A 20,755-nucleotide genomic window follows, 5' to 3' on the forward strand; every position below is an offset into this window, starting at 1 on the left:
ATGCATTCCATTTATTACTACCAAATTTAATCGCCAAAAATTATTTAAATGTTTTATCTCAATATACTTCATCAGATTAGCATCAATGTTTTGTTTTGTATAGCGAATTTTTAGTCTATTTTCATTTCAAAAGACATTTTATCGGCTTCTACTACTTTTTCATAGTGATTTATTTTTTTTAATATTAAATTAGACAAATTTAAGGCTCGTTTTTGGTATACTTCTTACAACGAAGATTAACAATCTCACGTTTTGAGATAGATTTTTTTTTTTGAGATCATAGTTTTCAGAGCAGCATCAACAATTGTCCAGCACTGTTTTTAATCCAACGAAGCCAGTTCGGTTTTGCTGCATCGTGTTCCCTCGCTTGCCGGGCCTGCGCAAGAACGAGCACACACTATGCCGACACAGCGGGCCGACTCGCTCACTCCAGCACGTTCTAGCGAGCCCTGCATGCGTGAAATCTTCCGGATCCGGCAACACCGTGCGGGTTGAGCGTACTTTTTTTTAGTCCCTTGTTTTTCCCGGACCAGAGTGGGTCGTTGCGCGATTCTGCTCCGTGTATTCTGTCGTCGCACGACTCGGTCAACGGTGCAAGCACGCACGATGCGTGCATAAGATTTGAATGTGAACGTTCACGAATCCGAAAGGTCGGCTTTTTGAAATTGTGATCGAAATAATAGTGATTTGCTAGTTTTGTGCGTGAATGTACGAGAAGCATACAATTGAGCGGGTAAAAGCGGTGCATGAGTAATCACGATCAATCAAGCAATAACGGTAAGATAAGGAAAATGGACGAAGATATTTGATACAAGTGCTGTTACAAAGTGCTACCGCTGGAAGATCACCGTGCTCGAACAAAGTGTCTTTTGTGATAGTGTGATCCAGGATCTTGCGATCGTAAAACTAACTGCCATTTTGATCATCCCTAGAGCAAAAGGTGCACCGGGGGGTGACGATTGCATTCCACCCCCTACCGGTACAGTGAGAGCGAGTGAGTGAGTGTGTGTGAGTGGGAAATCGAACCGAAATAAGGGTTCCCGACACGATACGGGAAGAAGCTGATCCGATTGTCGGAAAGGTGCGCAAATCGGTAGCTTCCGGAACGGGGTGGCCCGATTATGTGAAAGTCTCCCCCTCAACAGGCTCTCCATATCCTTCCCCAGTCGTTCTATCGAAAGGTCCCTCTTCCCCCTCACCCTCCCGGACACGAGCAAGGAATCGGGAAGCTCACCTCTTCATCGGTTCGGCACAGTCGTCTCGGTTAGCATTTAATCCTTAGCCGTCGAGTCGAACGCAACGCGCAACCGAAGTCGGTCGTGGGAGGTTTTGAGTCAGCGTGTGCCAGGCGATAAGTTTTCCACCATCGACAATGTTACGGACCACCTGTGCCCAGGTGTGATGAATTTTGGGGAAGTTTTCGAGAATTTTAAACCAGTGCCTGCCAAGCGGGATACAGGGCACGGTGTGTGCAGTGTGAATAAACAGTGTGAGTGGAGTCCGTGAGTGGAAACAGTGCATTGTGGAGTTGTTAAGATCAGCGGTCAGTATCGGTAGTTTCTAATCTGTGTGATGACATTAGTGGTTGAGGCGAGAAAGCAGCAGCCTGGAAAACATTGACTAAGCCCCGACTCTACGATCGAGGGTCAGTGCAGTGTGAGTGTGATCAGTGGCAGCAGAACACGGCAACACCGGCAAGGCTCAGCAAACGGCGTGGTGCATGTTGTTTAGCATGGATTTTCAGAGTGCAATGGAAACCTTCGCTGAAGCTTGGGTCGCCGCCAGCACTGGAGAACAGGTGAGTTGCGGCGTGGTTAATTAGGGGAAGACACCTAAAACCGGAACCGGCTGGGAGGCTCAAGGACGAGGTGATCCTTTTTTCATTCTTCCATCTCACCGGTGTACCTGTACAAGGTCTTTCCAAGAGTGCCTACAAACATTAGCTCAATTGAATGGGACAGAAAAGCTAACATCGAAAGATCATCCCATTTTGGGTAGGTGACCTTATGTTCGGATGGTAATGAGGCTTCGGAGTACTTGACTTTTAGCAGCTTCTGAGCTTGGGCCGGTGAGCAAAATGCAAGATCCTTAGATGCTTATCTTTTAATCTTGTTAATCCTGGACTTCGGCCGTGATCTTTTGCTCTGTGTGTGTGTCGAGTGTCGGCGGTGGGATAAGCTGCAATTTTATGCATAAGTGGTACGGTAAAACAATGAGATATTTGGTGCTGAACGGAGGATTAGGGAAGTCAGTAGGAAAACATGACACTTGGTGCTGGATTGAAACTTTGACTTCTGGAATGTGAACCTAAATAGACACATCCAAGATCGCCTATGTTTGTTATCGCTTCGTCATGACAGCAAATTTTTTTTGGCTCTTGTTTTTTGGAGAATTGAACGTTTATCACCCAAAGCAAAAATTCAGTCATCGCTTCAACAACAAACTTTCGGGAACCTCCAAGCATGATCCCACGCCAATTCGGCTTAATCTGCAGAGGTTTGAGTTGTGATAAAGAAGAAAAAAAAACAAAACAAAACCCCGAACCAAACTCAAACCAGCCCGTCCAGATCAGATTAGCACTTCCGCTCTTGAGAACTACCGCAAAGACCATTTGAGACCCGTCCTCACTCGCACTCACCCCCAGGGCCCGGCGCCTACAACGGACCAATGCTGCCCGTTATCAAGCGCAACTTTCTCCTACCCGCTATCGGATTCACGTTCGGAAGCGCTATGCTAAGGATATGTATGTGACCCCGGCAGTGAGAGTAGTGTGTAGTGATAGTGGTTGGCACCAGACGTCGTTTTGGCGGGGACCCTTGCTATCGGCGAACCCGCGCGCGCGCCGATGCTTTCGAGGGCATTATTCATCGGATGCGTCTCGTCTGTCGGAAGCGTCTTCCTATGACTGACCTTCGTTTGCTGGCCTTAGTATGGAGTGCGATAAACGATACATACGAGACAAAACAACGAAACGAACGTTTCCAGAATGGCATTGTCAGGGTTGATGATTCAACGAGTGTAGTCTGACACTAGTTCTACGAAAAATGAAACTTGATTGCAAGCTACCCTTGTGGCGGTGCCTCGGTTTGCATCACCACTGGTGAAGAAATCTTCCTCATTAGCTAACAATCGATTAATTGTCATAAATCGAATTAATGCTTCCGTCTTTCCCTAATCCCAGTGGACTCCCTAGGCCAACTGAAGATCTCAGCACGGTTGGCAGGTCAGCTTGAGCCGCAAAGATACATAAAAATAGGGAAGTAATCCGTAAGTCGGCCAAGAACGTTTGGGAATGTTTTAATTCAGTTTTATTCCCGCATTGCAAGCGATGTGGCTGCGTGTGGAGTGAACTTTGTGTTTGCACCGATGATCTTGCAAAGGGCCAAGCCAAGCTAGCCACGGGGTGGCTGGAAGTGAGAGCAACTCCAACAAATAAAAAAAAAACGCCGGCAGCATTCGTTCGACCAAACAAAGACGCTCGGATTATAATCCGTCTTTCGGGGCTCGAATCATCCCCGTCTTCGTAACGGAACGCACGGATGTCCGGAGCTGGATAAACGGGGACGGATTTTTCGACGTCACCGCCAGCCGGAAGAAGCTACCGGCGGGTCGATCGTGGTTCGATCGTGCGTGTCGCGTTAATCGAGATTAATGAACCTTCCACCAATAACCCGGGCAGACGACTTAAGACGATGATTTATGGGGCACAGCGCAGAGCAGAGCAGAGTCCCGGACGAGCTCGATCCTTGTTCGTGTCGGTGATGTGAAACGCAAACAATTTTTGCGTCCTGTGTATGTACACACCGCTCCGGGTCAGGACACTTTTGTTAAGCGGGAAGGTCCTGCCTTTTGGGCTTAGTTGCGGTGTTTGTTATTCCGTCTCTAATTCGTCCCAATTCCTTTCTCCGATGCCTGCTTATCGTGCCTCATACCTCCGCAGGATATGGTTTTCCATTCCAAGGGGTTCCCGAAACGCTATGTTTACACTGATCGTTTTTATCTTGCTGCCATATCCCTGCAGCCTTCGATCCTTGCCGACCGAAGTCGGCGGCAGGGGAACCCGGGCGAACAAGGTGGCAAAGGACGACACCTTTTTCGGATAGAGGGCACGTAACGAATTACGATTTTATTGCACCCGAAAATGAAATGGAACAAAGCAAAAAACATAACACCACTCGTTCGCTCACTCGTTCCTGCGTAAAGGAATTGTTTTTATCGCTCCGTACGTTTTGCAAGGACTTTCGTTTCGCACCTTTTTTCGGTGTCTTTGTTTTGCATGGATTGCTGTAGCGCTCACCGTTGCAGGCACACCTTAAAGGATCCTGAATGCTCCTAATCCAAAGCAGGCTTGATGCTGTGCGAACGGTTGTGAATGCAGTTCTATCTGTTGCGGAGCCATATAAGACATCCTGTTCGGGGAGGTGCATCGCGTTTTGGGATGCGCTCGTGATCTTTAACTCTCACTCCCTCTGTTTTTATGCCGTTTTTTCCCCATTCACACTTACCAACGAGAAAGATGTGTAAATATATCTCTTCTGCTTTTGTGTTTCTAACCCGTTGTCCTGTTGTAAAAATGGGGTTGCCGTTTTTTTCTACTCTTCCCAAAAACTAAAGACATAAAGGGGTTTTATTTTCATTATTTCCATCTTCCATTTAGCAGCACATTCGCTATTCAACTGCAAACCGGCAGTAGAGGTAAATCTCCCGCAAGGTTCAGTGCACTTTCTATTGATCGTATCGTGTAGATAGAATACGATGGTTTGAAAAATGATCTTCTAATTGATGCTGAAATTATGTATTTTGTAGAGATTTTTGTGACCTGTTTTGTACCTCATTGAATTGTGTAGGCGAATGAGTGTTTGAAAACGAAAAAAAAAAAAAGATTAACTGCTGAACTTTTGTGTTGTAATGTTAAATTTAATTTTGTTTATTAATTAGAAGTAATGATTACAATTTTATAAAATATTGAATACTCTATTAGAACGCTTTTTATTAGCTATCACAAGTTTAATTAACAATGCTCAGTAATATATGCAACAACAAAAAAACAGTGTGAATAATTTAAAACTAAACCTATGGAATAAACAGGTTGATTTTTATCTGCTTAATTTGCACCAAGTTTTCTCTTGATATTGTTTCAACGGATATGGTTTAATAGATGCATATTGTTTACTATGTTTTTTTGATACACACTATTTGAGCTTAGCAAAAAGTGTAAACAAAATACAAGAAAAATACGTCTTGAACATAATCCATTTAGAACCTTTTCCGTTGATCCTTAACCTTGATATCATAAGAGCATTACATCCCATAATCCTGCTTGCTAATCGTTGAAAGATTATGTCCTATCGATATCGTGTCACCTCGCCCGGCGACACATATCACACACGTTCTACGGTACCCCATCCTAAAAAAACCAATAAATTCAACGTTGGCAGGGAAAATGCCCCAAGAACGTGACATCAATTACCCCACAATGTGCGCCACGGCGTATCCAGCGGGAAACAGGGAAAGTGAAAGTCTGGGCAGCGGATAGCAGATTTGTAGTAAATAAAAACGCACTTACTAACATCGTTGACCCGCATTAGCATGTCACACGCGTGTAGGGAGGCGACCGGAGGAAGGCTAAAGGTCGCACCGTGAGGTTACCGCGTGCGTGATGTAATCCGTTTCTCCTCCTCCTCCCAAGCGCGCGAAGGAAAACACTCCAAATCAGTGTGGCACCTCCAAAGCGCAATGCAAGCTGATCCTTCTTTTATTTTCCCAACCCCGCGGCCACAAATCTTAAGAGGATCGCTCACGGTGGTGCTGCGCTAAACAGCGGGCCACTTGATCCTTACCCGCACCACCACCACGTCACGTCGAATTGATTTACGTGACCAGCGCGCGTATCAATTTTCATTCCGTTGTCAGTGAAGAAAGACGGTCCCAAAAAAAAAAACACACACACACACACACACACAACTACTACTACTACTAGCTAGTTTTACTTTTCCTCTAGTGTCTAGCTCTTTGGTTTTGCCAGAATGAACGATTTCTGCCTTCCTGCTTCTCGCGCGTTTGTGGTTGATTCTTGGCCAAGCTGGGCTAGAATTACGAAAACCCTCGGGCGCTGACTCATTTCTCACTCATCTGACTCGCACTAATCCGGCCGGTCGACTCGTTGCTTGCCGCGCTCGGTAAGTTCGACTGACCCCGGGATTAAGATCGTAAAATTGCGCGCCTCCCCACGTCCTAGTGGCCCGATGGTTAATCACTTTTGATATTTTTATGTGGCATTTAACATTCGTTTGCACCCTGTTGCACAACGCGGACAAATCGGAATGCAATCAATTGTCGGGATGGTCGTTTACATATTCTTTCTCTTTAGACACACTCACTCTCTCTCTCTTTTCACTGCTCTGGAGTAGCTGTTCGAAAGAAAAAATACACACACCTCAAAGCCGATGCTTGCCCAGATAAGCCGACTGGCTGAGGGGGTTTAGCAGTAGGGCGGAAGAATTCTCCACAAGCTGATTGTGAGACAATGCGGTAGGGAGGCAACAGGGAGAGCGTTGGGTTTTGCAAGATGGAGTGTGATGTATTTTTCACACGTAAATCGTTGCCTCGGTGGCTTAACTCCGTCCGCCCCAGACAGCGGCACTCGAGTGCGCGAACGTGCGCGCCTTTAATCTTCCCTCTAATCCTTTTCCTCGCGCCGACGGATCAGCTCACACACTGTTACATCGCCTTCGAGAGACTCAGCTCACCTTGGTAGTGTGTCCTGCTCTACAGTTTGACTGTGCCAGTGTTTGTGTATGTATGTGTGAGTGTACAGGCGGCTTAACTGTCAAGAGATTTGATCTGCACGGTACGGATTGTTGGCGCGCATTAAGCGACCCCGGTGCGGTCTCCGTTCTTAACACACTGGCCGATTCGTGGCGCGCCATCTGGTACGCTCTGACCTCCGCCCGAAAGGGTGGACCACTGGTGGACTTAAAACCGCTGCATCAAGGGCACAGAAAACAAAAGCTCGGCCCCAAGCCAACTGGCCAGCAATGCAAATTGGCATATGAAGAGCACTTTTTGCTCGTGTGCCGTGCTTTGTCTGCTGTTTCTTGCAAATCGCGTATGATTTAGAGAGCAAATCATTGCATCAAAAGATTACTGGACGTATTTACGGCTGCTTCTGAACATGTTTCCTCCAGCAAAAAATGCTTGGAATGGTTTTTTTTGTTTTAAACCAAGATTGAAATGCATTTTTTTATCGCAACAAGAAAATATAATTCTTCAACGCTTCACCCACGACACGGTAGCCACAAGCGGACGTAAAGATAGCGAGTAAATCTGGCCTGCCGGTGGGTTATGGTGTGGTGGCGGTTTTTTTTTATAATCCTCCACACACTCACTGGCAAGCTTGCTGGACCACCACCGGATCGGGTCGGGTGGTTTGGGATTGGAAGCTTGCCGCGTCGAGGTGAAGATTATTGAATATCTTATTCATTGCCGTTGAAGGAACCGGAACATATGGACACGGTTTGTGACTGTTTGCCGATCCCTCCTCCCACCACTGGAGAATAAAACACAAGATCCCCTCACACACACAGACACACGCACACACACTAACATACGTCTACATGTGTGATAAATTATGCAAAGCAAAAGCAAATGGGGTTCTTGATTTGCTGCCCCCACAACGCCGTAATGAGAAAGGGCGCGCGCGCGAGCGCTTGGCCACCTCACCCTGTACACCTTGGGCGGCCTTGGGACCCATCTTCTTCGCACCTGAAGCTGGTAGTGGTGGTTTGCCGGTGAGGTGAAAAATTAAACCCGGCTGCCGGCTGTATCGGCTGTGTGAGTGCGCGCTGTAATTACAACGCCCAAGCCAATGAGCGGGTGGGGGGCGCTTTAATGATGAATGAAATGCATACAGCGATTAGAGGTGCAATCCCGTCCCGGCACAGTGCGAAGAGTAGTAAATTTATGCACCGATTTGGCCTGTACTCGCCGCTATGAAATGGCACATGTTTTCTTTTGTATGTGTATGTGTGGTGCTGCCATTATAAGAAGAGAGTGGTGGTAAGGCTTTAGAATTATTGTATTATTAAATTAGCTTGTGCGAGCGTTCCAGTTTGATGTTAAAAAAATGTCACTTGCTTCCAAGCCGTGGTTCACACTGTACACGCACAAATCACAACTATTCACAAATTCCCAAGGACGGTACGAGACATGCCGGTAGCGATACGCCTTGCCGGCTCAAAAGTCCACTGCCGGCACTGGCACTGTTTATTTCAATCGGCCAAAGCTATAGCTCACTCACTGAAAATAAATATAATCCCCGGATTAAGGCATCGAGGTGGCGTGGCGGTTCAGTTCGAGCGGTACGCCGCGTTCCGTTTCGCTTCTTCCCGCACGACCGCTTCACCGTTTGAGGTTGGAATGTTTCTTAGACCCCCCCTCCCCCCTCCCTCCGCCACCTTTCGAGGTTTACTATGTGAAGACGCCTTTCGACTCCAGAAAGGTCCTGTCCTGCCCTGTCTCTTTTTGAGGAAGTGTAAAGCAGAATGAAAACATTAAAGTAAGCAAACGTAACTTCAAATCCTCCCCTGCGCACGATAGCGCTCATCGGTTTAGCTTTTAGCGGGGATGGAATGGGGAGGTTGAAAAGATCGAAATTGTGTCACATTGGGGGTGAAAATAACAACAGCAAGCTTCCCCATTCTTCATCACTCCTTGTTTAAATCCGGCTGTGGTTGTATGTGTACGATGAACGTTACGTTTCTCGTACGAACACGCTGGACATTGAGGTCGCAAGTCATACTCCAAGGGTCGGTCCAAGTAATTAGTGGTACATACCGTTTTACCTGATCCGCTCGTGTCATACTTACCCCCCCTCCACTCTCAATCAGCCAGTTTTGGTCCTTCGAGCCGGATCGGAGTCCACTGGAGTGATTTGTGGAGCCGTCACCTACCGGCTGCGATACAGATTTGCTGGAGAAATCTTCCTTAAGGTAACCAGTGGAGTGCGATTTATCCGCTCCACTGTGTCGTGCTCCACCATCCACCATCTAGCTTACTCGCGCAGATGCACCAACCAGCAACCAGGCAAAGATGAGGAAATAAATAATATACGAAATAAATTAATTATTTAAATCCGATTGGATTATTTTAATTTATTGTATGATTAATATATGTGGGATTAAAATTTTCACGGTTTGCCGGTTTGCGTTCCCCATGGTCTTGGCACTGTGTGACACACACACACACACATAAGGAAGGTGGGGTAGTGTGCGGGAGCGGTTGAAGTCTTAACTTTTATCCGGCATGGGCCCTCCGGGACAGAAAAAGGCCGGCAAGCGCGACATTACGCGCGCGCTTACAGTTGTTCGCGCTACTTGCTTACCCTTGTGTGTGTGTGTGTTTTTGCGTGTGCGTGCTCGAGTTGCGACACTTTCTTACGATTGCACGCAAGGTTTCTTCACCCTACTACAGGAACACAGTGGGGACACACACATAAAGGAACCTCACACGCGAAAAGGGAACGCCAGTGGGGGCAGATTATCCGTCCGTCAACATTAGTCTTGGCACGAAACCGTAGGGCGGGCGGAGAAGGCTTGAAGCGGGAAGTAAGCAAACGGGATAAGATTATTTCCTTACCTCCCCCCATATGTATAAGAAATGCTGAGTTTTGAGCGAATTATTTATAGGACAAGTCGCAAGCGAAAACTTTAGAACGCTCTCGGCAGGATTAAAACTCGCTCAATCATACTAATCGTACGCAAAATAAAAACGAGGGTTTGTAGAGTTTTGAAGTTGTTTGATGTGTGCAATTGCCGTACTTTGTAGTACAGTAACATGCTATGTACCTATCGCTCGTTGGATTGTAACAAACAGTGAGCATCTATTAGGTACTTGATTTACAAAAAAACTGGAACCAAAACAACATCCAAACTCTTACTAGACTAGACGTTGTTGTTAGTGCCAAGTGCCAACGAAACTCTGGAAGAATTATGATGCTCTGCTTTAATCCAAGATTATTCAAAACACACCGGCCCCGTTTCTCATCGCGCGCGCGCGTTCGGTTGTGTGTTGCTGTTGGATTAATTTCGGCTCCAACTTTGCAGCCTGCTCGTGAAGAAAACAACCACCCAACTCACACAAACAAAAACTCGATCTTCGTAAAATAAAAATCCCCACAAAACGCACACACGCTAGAAACGGCGGCGATCGCCCCACCGAGCCCCCGCCCGTCGAGCTCATTCGCACAGGTCGGCGGATTTGGGGTGATTAGTGAAAACGCTAAATCTTTTGACGGATTTTCATACATTAACTGGTCCCAAAACACGGGCTGCGCGTTGTTCGTGCCCGTACCCTGCTAAAACCTTCGCTATCTCCGTTTCTCGTACTGTCTCGCTCTCTCGGCACCGTTTCATCTTAAAATGCACGCGTAAAGTAAAGCCGGAATGTGACCATAACAACATCGTTTCGTATCCTTCCGTTTCGCGTTTCGTTTCGCAAGCACGTTCAATAAAAAAAGACACACATAACTTAAAACACACAAAACGCACCAAATCTCGAAACAGGCGCACACACACACACACACCACTGACTCATCTGTGCCCGATCGTTTCGCGAATTTGTGCGTGAAGATGTTACAGATTAAATGTGCGGCACTCTGATTTTGTACCAAATGCTTTCTCGCTCTGCAAGATGCGCCAACCAGAAAGGAACAGAGAAACAAACTGGACACGATCGTGTCTTCCGAAACTAGCTGGGGGTTGGCTAATATTTATTACGATATTAAATACCTCCATCAAACTGGCCCGGTAGAGCAAAAAAGGGGAATGGGGACGAAGAGGAGAAGGAAAAACGACATGTACAAAGCAGGGAGCGAATAAATACAGCTTCGCGAGATTATAACGTGCGCTCGAGGAACTCCGCGACTCCGCGCCGTGCACCTTTATGTCCAGCGGTGAGCTACTGTGGTTGTCTCCGAGCGTGTTAGGTTCGCTTCTTTTCTTTTTGCGCTCAAAGGAAATCGGTAATATATGCGATCGGATCAAGCCTCCGACCTCGCCACACTCGCCGCAACCAAATCCAACCCGACGGGCGTATGAAATTAGGTGAGAATTTAAATCCATCCCAAAAGCCCCAATGTCCTGCTGATTGCTACGGCGACGTTCTTTGAGCCGCAGCCACTTCGGCTTCAAATCGGATCCAAATCGGTCTTGAGCTTGAGCTCGAAACTCCGGTTGGAAGCTTCGCTGGATGTGTGTGTGTGTGTGTGTGCGCGGGTATTAACTTTACGATCGTGTTTCGCCTTAATGCTCCTGGTTGCTGTTTTTTTTGTGTGTTATCTGTCCGTTTTTTTTTCTTTTCTTGTTTGCACAAAAGTCATCCACCGTTCGACTCAATCATCATCCTCATCATCGGTGGTGCGTGGAGGCTACCGAAACACTTTCCGCGCAAAAGGTTGCGATCGTTGATTGGGTGATTTCGATGAGCTTAATGGAACTGGACGCCGTTCCACAAAGCTCCCGCGCTCACTGCGGTTTTGGGAAAGAATCCCCTTCCCCCGGCGCGATAGGCAAACCGTGCTGGTGGGGGGGGGGGGGGGGGTCAAGGGATACTTTCTTCCTCCGATTAAGCGGGAACTCACCGCTCGAACGTTCGGGCCACCGAGACTAAAATGCTAATCCCACATTTTGGCCGGACTGTAAGCGGTAGGGTGCAGGGGATGCGGAGCAGTTTTTGAAGGATTAGCAAAAACCTCGCACAGCACGATCGTAACTGTGGCCAGGCAACTCTTTCTTGCTGCTCGGCGAAGGTGGTCCGTTTTGATCATGTACCGGTGAATGATTTAATCCAGCCATCGCATTCCGCTGTCTTAAGCCGCATCTGTCGCTTTGCGGACCGAATGCTTGTGCCGAAGTTCGTTCCGTTCCGCTGGTGGGCGGCATGGCCTGTAGATTGAAAGGGAAGGGCAGAAAAGAAACGAACAGACACTGGCATATAAAATAAAATACATTTTAATAATAAAACTCTATCTCCAATCCTTCTGTTCTGAATGTGTCTATGTGCGTGCTTGTGTGTGTGTGCGTTTTATGACTGATAACACAGGGCTATAGAGCGCAGAAAAAACAGCTACGGCTGTGTTAATGATTAAGATTTGCGATTGAATTTATGTTAATTCTACCAACTCCCAGCCCCGAAAGTGTGCGTGAGTGTGAGGCATATGAACTGAGAGCACTAGTGAAATGAATTGGTAAAGCGAAAACAAAAAAAAAACGTCGGCAAACTACACAGACAATCCCGGGCGATGAGGAGATGAGTAGGGGGTATCGTAAATCGTATCATCGGGGAGCTGCTGCTGTGTCCAACGCTTAAAAGCGCGCTCGCCTCACCGGCCGAGCTAATCCATCGCGAAGGTTAAAGGACTCTTCGTGCGCACCAGATTCGGTTGACAGAAGCGTACCAGAAATCAATGTAAGAAGTGTAGAAGGGGGAAATGTTGGACCGCCACCACCACCACCAGCTACTACTGCTATGTGCCATTTCCCGATTGATTCCAGGTGAGGCTGACTTGCACCCCGGGGGAGTTATGATTTGTGGCATCGAGCAGCCGGGTGTGCGCCCATTTGTCAGCACTTAGTGTCGCGAAACCGCCGAGGCTTTAATTTGCTCCACCGAGTGCGGAGTTTGTCGGTGGAGGGGGAAAATATGCACTCGTGTTGCATCGCGACTTTTTTCGTTGTTTTGTTTGCTGCTCCATCGCATCGTTTCGAATGAACGTGAACCATTTGTGTCCCCTTTGCGTTAAGAGCTTTCTCCATCGGCCGTACATTACAACAACGTTGCAACAATAGCGTCCGGGGGGGGGGGGGGCAAATGGCATCGATGGATGTAAAAGCGAGAGTGCGAAAGCAAAAACGGGCAGGGGCAGTAGTGATTGGAGGAGAACAAAAATCCTTCATCCTAACAAACACCGGGAGCCGTATGGAGTTGGAGAGCAATGGAACCAACAAAAAACAACACAAAAAACTAGACGAAGGCCCACACAAACTAACCGTGCCGCCATCGCGCGCCGAGTGGCAGGTCCGTATTTTCCGCGGATTAGCTTCCGTTCTTTGCAATGCCTCGCGATGGTCGCGGTTCGGAGGTTCGGTTCCGTTTCTCTGTGTGTGTGTTTGTGTGTCCGTTTGTTCGTTATAGGCCATCGGGTGGACCCATTTATCCATTGAACTAACTGTGCTAAGCCTCTAAAAACCTCAGCACGCGAAGGTGGCAAATGCGTACGGTGCCCGGGTGTTATTCGAAGCACACACACACAAAAAAAGCAAGCAAGTAGATTCCAACTCTGGAGCAAATAGTGTGATAGTATTAGCGCGACTGAATCATAACCGGCAAAAGTTGACTTCATGTAAGGATGTCACAAGAAACAGCTTAATATTTGGAACACACCGTTTGCCACCGGTTTAAACAGAGGGGATTTTATGGAAGCACATGTTTGACTATCCAGCAATCAGGTTCAGATTTGGGAGGTTGTTAAACTATCTCAATCTCTTAAATTTCTCTATTTTGTTTTTGTGTTTTATTCTTTAACAATAATTGTTCGAACGAATCTTGAATGGTGGCTCGTTTGATTCCTCATCAAGTTAAAAAACTGTTGAATTGCTTCTGATTCAATTTTTCATTAATTAAAAACCTAATCTACAATAAAATCCACAAATTTTCAATATTGGTATATTGGAATATTGTATACAAAATTTCAAAATATTACGGCAACTAATTTTTAAAAATGTGTTCAGTATTGTACGCACTTTCATGTAACATTTAACGCATGTTTTAAATGTCTTACCAAGAGACTTAGCCCCGAAACCGTTGAACAATGTGAACCTCCATCGTGTTGGGCTTTGTATTTCGAACGAGGGTCGACAGCGAGTTAACCAGGTGTAGCTGACGCTAAGTTTCCCACCCGTTCAATCCGATCGGGAACGGTCGCTGCATGTAAAACCATTTCCAATCCTAACATACAACACCATCACACACACACACACTCATTCAAACATCCGTTCCGGTGCTCGATGTACCACTGATGCATAATCCTTTAATACATAGAAACGTGGATTTTATCAGTTTTGGGATTTTAATTTATGACCCTATCGACTAGCGGGGGTTTTTCGGGTGCGGATCGGTGTGTTTGCTAGCATCGATCCGATGTACGGTGGTCCTCTCACCATCACTACCACTACTACCCAATGGTCTACTGCTAAACTGTGTGAGTGTTGCATGGCGAAACCGTTTGTACTTGTACTAGCACGCGCGGTGTAATGTTTGGGCTTGTGATTAAAAGTAACCGACTCCACTTTATTGCCGCTCGGCAAACCGTTCCGCGCTCAACCCGATCGGGGGATGAGCACTGTCGACGCGTGGGGATCTTGACCGGAAGTCCTTGTGCCGTCCCGCCCTCGGCTTTGCCCGCAACCGAAACAAAACAACAATGCCAGGAAGCTAAATTGACAGATGTCACTTTCGCTGATGAGCCATGCAACCATGGGGCTACGGTTCCGTGGTGCCAGTGCGTCGATTCCGCACCACCACTCTGATCCGCTTTAGTTAGTCAGGGGCTGGTCGTGGGAGGGGAGTGCCCACTACAAAGGCAAAAAGCCATTAGCTCATCCTGTTTCTAGAAGCGTGCATGCGTGCATGCACCTGGGGGTAGGATCTTCTGTTGCTCTTCCGTTGACCCGTACCGGCTTCACTTTCCCACCGGCGCGTATGCATTGCAATTTCTGGGCCAGCGCAACCCCTCGTTCTTACGATTACGACAACGACATCCAAAGAATTGCGTTTTGCGCCGGGGCGATAGGGGACAACCAGGAGACAACCTTAAAGGAAGGACTTTCTACTAGCAAATAAAAAACAAGGGGGTTTGAAGGAGCGGGCTGCGATGTAGTCTTCTGAAGTCAGGCTAATGTGCGCGGCCCCCACCCTAGAAGAGTCATTATCTTCGAAGCGTCACCACGCACCGGGTACAGTGGGACTGCGCTCCTATATAAGATGTGCAACAGTTTGCTCTACACACACACAGATACACCGAGAGAGCGATAGAGAGAGGAAAGGGAAGAAGAAGCGTAGGGAAAAAAGCGGTTGGAAACTAACTTCCTGTGATGGGTTTCTTTTTTTTGCTTTTCAATTTTACTCGGGATAAAACAATCGCTTCGGATGGCAGGATTCACCCGTGTACACCGTTCCGTCACATTCGATTAAGCAACCGATGGGTGAAGCGCATCAGCCATTCCTCCACCAATACGTCGCTTGATAGATCTATTGAATGTTTTGGGAAGGGAAGCTTCCCGTAATTTGTAAATTTATTTCCCAAACTTACACATCACTTTTTCCAAAAAGCCAAAGAATCGATCAAAAAGGTGCGTCGTACGAAGGAGCCCCTTGCAGGGAACGACCTTCCCCCCGAAACCCCTGAGTAACGATTTATGGCGATATGCAAACGTGAGAAGCGCTCCTGACACGCTGGTGCGTATTATGCAACTGTCGGATTTGCCGGGTGTCGTTCATCCAGCCGAACCAAACAACAACATCAAGCATACAACAAAAACCATCCCATTAAGGTTCGATGCGTGGGCAACGAACCGTGGCCAGAGAGAGATAGCTATGTAGAACTGCAGGATGATCAATTGGTAATTAAGGTCAGGAAGTATGGAAAAAGGCTAATTTTTTTAACCAAATGACTTTGGAGCTGAGTTATGAGGGGAGCGAGAATCGAGCCGAGGCTTTCCGGTTGATGAGGTTCCGGTGAGGTTCAATCAGAAGTTGTAGAATCCCACGACCCACCCAACGGCTGTAAATCATTATTGAGCTGCTAGAACGTCGGTAAGGAGTAAGTTGTAAGTCCTGCAGAGCATCCGTTTTGAATTATACTCCAAGATCTAGATGAATGTTTACAAAGGTTTCTAAGGTCATCCCAATGAAATTTCTTGAATCTTGTCTATCTAAAACCATGCAAAAACATACTGAATCAACAAGCTAAAGCAAGCTGTCATTCATCAGTCTCCTCCTATCCGATTACCATCGCCTCACACATTCCCACAGGGCCCCTCGCATAAGATTTCCTCCCAGCCCAGCCCAGTTGCGCTGCTGATGCTTCCGTCTTTCGAATTAGCCAAACAGTGTAATCACTCACTCCGCTCGCCGAAAGGTCAGTGAACGGGGCCTGGGCGCAGGATTCATTTTTACAACTTCCGACTTAAATTAGTCACCGTCAGCAACTGACCCATCCCATAAGGAATGGTTAATTCTTTATACGCCTCTCTAAGCCATTGATTTAACTGAGTGGCAAAAAAAGAAGGCAGCACAAAAGCAGGTCAAAGCGAACGACTCAAGACGCGAAGTATTTCATTTTGCTGCTGCTACTGCTCTGTGTGTGTGTGTGTGTTTTGTTTTGTATGCAAAAGCTGGCCGATTCCGTTTGAGGGCGCAATGAGACAAGCAAACTATTTATAGTGCGCAATATATAATCATAACGATAATCACCATCATCAGCGTCCTGGGAGCGTCTGCGCTACCTTGCAATTAACATAATCTATTTCGATATCTATTTAACTGCATCTACCCCTTTTTTTCTTCGGGTTATGGAACTGTGCCGGGTGTCCCGGGCGATGCAGTTCTCGCGCAGTAGTTTTTGGTGGAAAAGAACTTGCCTCGCCAGCTTCGAACTGCATTCGGACTGCAATTTGTAGCACTGCAATGCAGACCAGCGGTCACCGTAGCTCTGTTGGCTTTAGTTCTAGGCTTTGATGAGTTTTTGTCTCCTGTCTCTTTTAATGCGTGGAGAGCTGCCGTTGCTTATAGGGGCGGTGCCCGCTCAGGATATAGAGGTCCACGCTGTGCCCGGACACAAACCATGCGTGAAAAGCGTCTTCCTGTAGAACAAAAAAACACAGACACACAAGCGCTCATCTAGGTTGGACCCAGGATTGTGGCTGTATTTCCGACAGCGTGCCTGTGTGCCCAGTGAGATGGAACCAAACGAAAGAACTTTCTGCTGGCATTTCCCCCTTTTCTGTGGCTAGTCCACCACAGCAATCAGTAGGGGCAGCATATGTATTTTCTTTTATTTCCTGTATTCCTCGCCGAACTCCGAGGGACCTTTCTACAATTAAACTGGGGAAGTGCAATTAAAACAGTTTTACATGAGCATTATCTCGGGCGGGGTCGGAGGAGATCGGACCGACCAGCTAAGAAAGAAAGTAAAACCCAGAGCTGTTTGTTAATTGTCGTCCAAGACGCAGCACAATCAGCCCCCAAACCGTTCACGTTTCTTCCGACGGATAATCTATGCCCAGCAGTTATCCGAAGTGAGGATCACTTTTTCTTTCGTGTGTGACAGTAAAACCACAGCAGACCGCCCTCTGGCAGCGATGACGGTGAGTAATGTAATGGCAATAATTATTAGGTGAGCGATGGTTCACCTACTACGGCTGTACCCGCTCGCTGCCAGCTCTCTACGGTCGCGCTGCAGCGTTAAATGCAGGGCGCGTCACTATCTACCCCAAACGGCCAAAAGGGGCAGCGGCGTGGTACGTGGCGCAGTACGTAAGGCATGGTTTGTTTACATTTTTTAAGTGCTTTCCCACCCATTACGCATACGCAGGGTGGGTACGACATTGATAAGCGAGCGAGTGTGTGGATGACGCGAGACCGTGCCGTGCCACCTTTACGGCAAAAAGGCGCAATCCGACGAGCCAGAAATTAACTTATATCCGACATTCGAGAACTGATTCGATAGATTTTTCTTATCAAAATCGATCGTTTTATGACCGCGTTAGGATTAACCGGGACTGGGTGGATTGTGTTGTGGATAATCTTGCCGGTGGTTTGATTTTTTCTGTGTTTGAATGTAGATGTAATGCATCAAATGACGATGCAACATTTTGTCTGTCGGCAGGCAGGCACAACTAAGCGAAACGATCGTGATGGATGAACGTTTCCTGATGTGGCTAAACAATTAATTTAAAATAATATAAAAGAGCTCTTGAAATCAATATGAATGTTTTCTATGGCTAAAGCTAATTTTAGACCTATTACAAACCGAATTTCGGAACTCCAAACTGTGTCAACCGAACAGGTAATCGATTGGCTCGTAGAAAACCGCGGGTTTGCTTGAAGCGGCACCGCTGATTATGTCCCGATTAGCGCTTATCAGCAACGGCAAGCTTATTCGATTTCGCTGTCGCGGTCTCTACAAACACCCAACCCAAACACACACACACCGGCGGAACTGGCCTTACTCGCCTTTCCCTCGCACCTTTCAGAACCTTTCGGTGGACTTGATTTCGATAAGCACGGTACCTTTACTTTTTCTATACTTGCTGTGCGGAAGTGCACACTGTAGATACGCAAATAGAACACCCAGTCAACGAGGGGGGAAAATGGGCAAAAATGCACTCATACTTCCTAGTCTCCCACACTCTTTCCCCCATCACCCGCCAATAAAAAAACAGCACGCATGAAAGTGAAACTACCTTTTACTGTGCCCCGTCTCCACCTCGCTGGAGTTTTGTTTCGTTCATACGGCGCACCTACAGTAGGGGCGGAACACACAGGAACAACAAACGATAGAAGTAGAAGAAGTAGCAAAAGAAGTGGTAAAAGAAGAAGAAGAAAAAACGAAGCCGTCAATCGAATCGATCGTCTGTCCGTTAGCGTTTGGTTTTTTTTTAATGTTCACGCTTGAACAGAGCCGATAACGAAAATCCATTACCCAATCAACCCTGACAGCGTGGGTAAGCGAGAGCCCAAAGTGTTTGTGCGCGGCCACCCTCTCGCATAGCCGAGCCGAGCAAGCGTCATCACCTGGGGGCCTTCGGGGCCCTCACACATATGGGTACACGATTAATCGATCCTCCGAAACCAACCCCCTGTCTTCCCCGGCACCGGTACCGGCAAACGAAGGAACAACCGTCACCGTCGTTTGCATCGGAGTCCCGAAAAGTGAAATAAGGTTGCTTGCAAACTGCAACGAACGAATGAAAAGTCTTGTCAACTGTGAAAAAAAAAACGGCGCCACTGACAGGTTTCGCATGCAAAACGGGGGTTACTGGTCCTGTTTTGTTTTTGTGCTGTTCAAATAATTAACAAACAATTAACAGTTCGGCACCTCGGTAACGGAAGGTTTTTCAGTTACAGGCAACGTTACTGCGAATTGAGCGTTAGAACCGTTCGGGACACTGGCAGGCACAACCTACAGGCAACGATCCTGTCAAACGGTGACGTTACTGGAGCTTGTGCAGTAGCTACGCTGGGCACGTGTTTCGCAATCGCTCTCCACAACTCCCCCTCTTTCAAGTGGTGGTGTGTAACGTTGCAAACTCAAACACCTAAAATGTGTTCCCGCTTTGATAGAAAAAATCCATAACCCCTTTTAAACAAGCTATTAATAAAGACGGTACTCACAGGCTCCTGCCGTTCCCAAAACTCTTTAATTGCATAAATAATAACCTCCCCAACTTCGGCACGACTCTGCAAACCCAGGCAGCCGACGTTCCGTCGAAGCCATCGCAACTGACGCTATCACAGTTAAGACATCGCGCCGCTGAAGACTACGCGCACGGGGCCACGGGTTTTTTGCCTTCACCCGTACCTGCGGGCGAGCCTAAATGCCCGAATCAACGATCTTCTAATCGGGCGATGGTACCGGGGACTCTCCGGCTGACTAATTTATACTCAAATCACATCTAATAAATTTATTAACCTATAAATCAATCCACCCGATATTACTGAGGATGCCGCTAGCCGGCTTGTCGCGCTTAATCACCACGGCGGAGAAGTTTGCAGGCGAACCAAGGGGTTGGAGATGAAGGTGCAAAACGACGTGCCTTTTATGAGTGATTATCTCTGTGAGGCTTTGGGGCCTTTGGTTTGGTGGATTGGCTTTGGATGAAGGGTGGTTTGGATTTTGTAGCACGATTGGCTCCAGAAACCTGTGAGGTTAGGTTTAGTGTATGTGGAACGACCACGCTTTACTCCACTCATACAGAGAAGAGAGAAAGAGAGAGAGAGAAAAAATGGTGACAATTGTTTGCTTCTGATAAAAATTGTGACAGTCACTTTTGATGAGCAAAAGCTGAGGCATTTCTAGGCCATTCTTTCTTTGAAGTCAGGTCCAAAAACTGTCCATAAAAAAACCCCCGAGTCGGCGCATCGGAGCGCACGAGCGCATTGCCACAACCCATTCAAGCACGGTTCGGTAAATAGTGCTCAAATCCACTTCTCCCCGCTTGCCCCTTCCAGAGCGCTGGGCTGTCCACCATATGTGACCCAGCACCTCAGCCGGGCTGATGATCACACACAAGCCCGGATCACTTTGCCTTGATGCGATGCGGCAGTGGTTTCGCTAATCTGGCTGACAATAATTATTGTGCGCGGTTTATTGTACCCGCACTGAGCACTGTGGTTACTAAACGATGGGGTAAAGCGACGACGGATATGACGAAGGCTCACGGATCCATCCAGCCCTTCCTAACCCCAGCTACAGATTCGGGCCGCTTATCTTTATCACGCGTTAGTGTGTATTAAGGCAAATAAACACGTTTAAAACCCTCAATATCGCGCTGCCTTTTCCCGCGTTGCGTTTGATGTTAATTCGCGCTTGCAGACAGCGCAGGCCCCGGTTTATCTGTGCACTGAGTGTGGCACTGACGTTATACGACAGGCCTTTCCAGCCGTATCTTCTGCTTCAACTGCTTTGGTGCGCCCC

General features: G+C 47.3%; 1 protein-coding gene across 1 annotated transcript in view; it reads left to right on the top strand.

The window, feature by feature from the left end:
- The first annotated feature begins 400 nt into the window (after positions 1-400).
- Positions 401-20,755, top strand: part of LOC120948372 (uncharacterized) — a 95,684-nt gene continuing 75,329 nt past the window's right edge. The window contains exon 1 of the mRNA XM_040364623.2: positions 401-1,798. Coding sequence (XP_040220557.2) covers positions 1,721-1,798 — 78 coding nt within the window. The 5' untranslated portion in view covers positions 401-1,720. The remainder of the gene's footprint in view (positions 1,799-20,755) is intronic.

Source organism: Anopheles coluzzii, chromosome 2 (assembly GCF_943734685.1).
Source record: "Anopheles coluzzii chromosome 2, AcolN3, whole genome shotgun sequence".
NCBI classification, from domain to species: domain Eukaryota; kingdom Metazoa; phylum Arthropoda; class Insecta; order Diptera; family Culicidae; genus Anopheles; species Anopheles coluzzii.